This window comes from Poecilia reticulata, linkage group LG9 (assembly GCF_000633615.1).
Source record: "Poecilia reticulata strain Guanapo linkage group LG9, Guppy_female_1.0+MT, whole genome shotgun sequence".
Lineage (NCBI taxonomy): Eukaryota > Metazoa > Chordata > Actinopteri > Cyprinodontiformes > Poeciliidae > Poecilia > Poecilia reticulata.
In genome coordinates, this window is record NC_024339.1 from 22950201 (window position 1) to 22954720 (window position 4520).

At 36.6% G+C, this 4520-nt stretch overlaps 1 protein-coding gene across 1 annotated transcript in view; it reads left to right on the plus strand.

Annotated features, from left to right (window-relative positions):
- The window catches only part of rbm19 (RNA binding motif protein 19), an 8720-nt gene extending 6307 nt beyond the window's left edge, over positions 1-2413 (plus strand). The window contains exons 16-23 of the mRNA XM_008418746.2: positions 284-353; positions 462-598; positions 677-737; positions 1207-1286; positions 1381-1436; positions 1529-1645; positions 1732-1837; positions 1944-2413. Coding sequence (XP_008416968.1) covers positions 284-353; positions 462-598; positions 677-737; positions 1207-1286; positions 1381-1436; positions 1529-1645; positions 1732-1837; positions 1944-2150 — 834 coding nt within the window. The 3' untranslated portion in view covers positions 2151-2413. The remainder of the gene's footprint in view (positions 1-283; positions 354-461; positions 599-676; positions 738-1206; positions 1287-1380; positions 1437-1528; positions 1646-1731; positions 1838-1943) is intronic.
- The last annotated feature ends 2107 nt before the right edge of the window (positions 2414-4520 follow it).

Consider the following 4520-nt stretch of genomic DNA (forward strand, 5'->3'; position numbering starts at 1 on the left):
ATATAGAAATTTGAAAATTGTGACTGACATTTATATTCAGACCCCTTGAGTGAATAGAATCACCTTTTGTTAATATTCCAGTTTTAATTAGGTTAATTTTGGGAGAAGATGTTTGCAATATATTTTATTTAGGGGTATTAGAGTAAGGCAAGTCAAGTTTATTTGTATTGCACATTTCAGCAACAAAGCAATCCAAAGTTCTTTATGTGGCTGAATGAGTTTTACATGCCACTTTATTTTGATCGGTCATGTAAAATGTGTTTTTGGTTTTCTTAAACCCTAGTTCCATCATGTTCCACTGTATTTGGAGTGGGCTCCTGTTGGGGTGTTCACAGCTGCCAAACCAGAAACAGGTAGAACTGTCTACACACTAGACAACCTTTAGGTTTTATTGTTTTCTGAACATTTTCTTTTCATAATATATATCTAAATAAACATTACCAAAAAAAATCTGATATCAGATAAAGAGAAGACAGTGAAGGAAGAGAAAAAGAAAGAGGATGATGAGCAAGAAGAGGAAGAAGAAGAAGCTGTGCCGGGTTCTACACTTTTTATAAAGAATCTGAATTTCAGCACAACAGAAGAAAAGCTACAGGAGGTGAGTCATCTCTCATAACTGTAAAACCAAACAGTAAATAAATAAGACGTTTTATTCTATTTTCTTTATTTACTGCAGATCTTCTCCAAATGTGGAAAGGTCAAGTCTTGCAGTATTTCCAAGAAGAAAGATAAATCAGGTATTTCACATTATAACTTGAATCCTACTTTGACAAAGGACTGATTCTCTAGGACCTCCATTTTTGTGAACTTTTATTTTATTTGAAATATTTGGTTTAACCATAAATATCTTCTCTGATTCAGCCCTAACAGTGATGTCCCCATCCCACTAATTGATCAGTAATGATAACAGGGCTTTCAAATGTTTCTATAAGAGTGAAGCATGTTAAAGTCCATTGTTAGAAACACAAATACTCTTAAATTTATATTAGATGCTCTGTTTGATAATGATAATACTATTATATTTTAATGGACATAGAACAATTTATATTGGAGGTGATTTTAAAAAAAGTTACTTTTACTGTTTCTATGTTAATATTCAAAACATGTTTGGCAGTTTATCTTTTCCTACTACAATTTTTCTTCTTTGAGTTGTATTGCCCTGATCCTTAGTGATATCAAAAGGTAACCTGTAGTTTGAACTTGCAGGTAACGTGTTGTCCATGGGTTACGGTTTTGTTCAATATCAGACAGCAGAGGCAGCACAGAAGGCTCTTAGGCAACTGCAGGTACCCACGCCGTATCCTCAGTGAACAGGTTCCACTTACCAACTTCACGACCTGAATTTGGGCTAACTTGTGTGCATTCGCTCCTCTCTTTCAGCACTGCATGGTGGATGATCATCAGTTAGAGGTGAAGATTTCTGAAAGAGCCACAAGGTAAGTTGCTCCTTTCAATGGAAAATACATTCATAGGAAATGTAAACCGTGTAAAGTTGCTATTTACTCAGTTGCGTTACCTCTGTGTGCAGAACTGCTGAGGTGTCTCGCAAAAAGAAGCAAGCTGAGAAGAAGCAAACAGGCTCCAAGATTCTTGTCCGCAACATTCCCTTCCAAGCCACCGTCAGGGAAATTCGGGAGCTTTTCTGGTACCACGCAAGCGACTCCTTCTGCCTTTTTATTTACTCTGCTTGTCTTGTTTGGTTTTGACAAATTATTTCCCTCATATTTTCAGTACATTTGGGGAGCTGAAGACTGTCCGTCTTCCAAAGAAAGCAGCTGGCTCAGGGAACCATAGGGGCTTTGCCTTTGTTGATTTCCTCACCAAACAGGATGCTAAGGTTTCTTTTCCTATAATGCGCATTCTCAGAAACATAATTCAAGAACTAAAATCCTGAATGTGCTTAAGTGTAGTAAGCATGTTTACAAATGGTCTTTTCTTTGCAGAAAGCCTTCGCTGCACTCTGCCACAGCACCCATCTGTACGGGAGGCGTCTTGTGCTGGAATGGGCTGATGCTGAGGATACGGTGGAAACATTGAGACAGAAAACGGCCGAACATTTCCATGGTGATCTACCAAAGAAGAGACGAAAAGCAGAAGTAATGGAAGGAATTCTTGAGTCGATGGAAACCGATGGGGGAGTTGAAGACTGAGGTGGACCTAATCATGAACAGGAGAGATTTGGACTGTGAAAAATAAGGAGACCTGACTATAGACAAACAAACATATGGCAATAATTTTACAAAGATTATTACTGTGACTGTTCTATGTTTTTGTATGAAATAGTTTTACATAAATGTCTACATGTTGATTGTCGTTCTTCATTTATTACTTGCCTCCCAAGGTTGTTGATGCATCAATTGCAACTAAGCCAGTTCAATAAGTGGAATAATAGAAACTTTTATTTCATTGCTTGCTTTATCTCTTTATTGCTTGTTTCTCTATTGTTTTATGTAATGCATATATCTACAGCAATGTGAATAGGAGAGCTGTTTGGTAGCCGAAAGAGCAGGGTTGTTTTCTTAGTACTGTCGAAATGTCCGGATCCCAAAAAAGAGCCGGAATTCTCAAGATTAAAAGACAGCATGGGTGTAACTTTGTGTTGCAAGTTGGTGGGGTGAGGAGGATCCGGGGGCTGCTGACGCACCCACAGTTACTGGAAGACCTTTTCTTTTTTAGTGCTCAGAATAATGCCAAAACTTACATGTGAATGCCAGACAGTCTTATTTAACAAATTAGGGTACATGTCCTGATGAGGCTCATCGAATTAATAGTACCTCCATCCTACAAAATATAAATGTTAAAACTGAAGTAATCTAATTTATATGTCTTTCACTTGGTGATGGAATTACCGACAAAGGAACTTTTCAGTCATATTGTAAAACATATAAACAGTTTCATAATTCAGTAATATTTTTTGTGAAGAATTATCACATAGTTGCCTTTTATTTTCTGATTTTATCAAGTGCTAAAAAAGTAAACAAGATGAGATTCTGTAACAACCAAAATGTTATTAAACATTTCAAAAGCAGAATTAAGTAACTTCTGTGTAACCAAATTAATCCTTGTCAGTGAAAACTCTTTATTTTTTAATTATGTGATTCTAACTCCACAGCTGTTCCTCCGCTGGTTGGCAAAACTGACTTACTCATATTTAACAGTTCTTATATGTTAAATTTTAAACACGGAAAACTTAAATTACGGAAAAAACACCTGTTAAATTACGGAAAAATTCTGCCGGAAATTCCGTAAAAAAACAGGAAAATGTACTGGCAGAAAATTACCAGGACATTTTCCTGTTTTTTTACGGAAAAATTTGAAATTAAATATTGTTAAATTACGGGGAAATTCTGTAAAAAAAAACAACAAAAAAAAAACCCCAGAAAATATCCTGGTTTGCAAGCAGGCATTTCAGTAAAAACTCCCAATTGCAAGAATTTTTTTTTTTGCAAACGTTACTTTTATTTACTCAGTGATGTTTATTCTTATTTAAGAAACAGGAAAATTAATTATCTGTATGTACAATCCACTGACGTACAATTTATATGAGGCAAGAAGCTTCTGACCCACTGTAACAGTTTATCAACCTAACCTAATCTCAACATGCCTGATTAGAGCACCGAACATGCAACAAATTTAACGCTGACTGAAACACGAGCCGTCCCCACCCCCGTCTTACCGTCGTCCCCTGTTCTAACGGTTTCCCTCCGCCCCCAGTTTACGTTCGTTCGTCACCACCACACACGGCTCTAACTACCCCCCACTCCAGGCGACATTTCCCATATTCTAAAACCCCAAACTTGACATGGAAAGTATATTTACCGAAGTTAAATGACCACCTGCTTTAATGTTAACAACCAGGACATCAAATCATGTTCAGCAAATAAGACTTCTGCAGCTTGACATTTTTAAAAAACAGGATTGAGACATAAGTAGTAGCATGACGCCATGAACGGTTAGCTTTCACGCGCCCAGTTCAGTTTGATTTGAAAAAATGGACGGTACGAGTTCGGTAAAATAAATAAATAGTAATACAGCAGTCACCGCGTTAGCAAACACAGCATTTTAAAAATAATATATACCTTTTTTGTAAAAAAAAAAAAAAAAAAAAAAGACTGCAAAATAGCTTGCAATTATAGACTGTGCCAGGAGTCTCACGAAGACAAACGAAGTCAACTACAAATATTTCAAAATGCGTAACAGGATTTGTGCGTGTGTAAAAATATCTATGTGTGTGTAATACTCAATTTGTAAAACTTAAAAATAAAATAAACCTCCTTGAGATCCACAAAAATGACACAGACATCAGTAAACTTAAGCAGATCAATGGAGAAGAGACAGCCTCCACAACACATTCAAATGGGGACCATCAAGAGAAAAAAAAAGCAATCAAGAAAATCTAAATGGAGGATGAAGAGAAAGGCAGCAATGAGCCCAATGAGAGCAATGTCTGAGCTGGAAAACATCAGCAATGATCAAGTTTCTGCAGATAACACTGAACAGGAAGTTTCAGTACCAGAAGT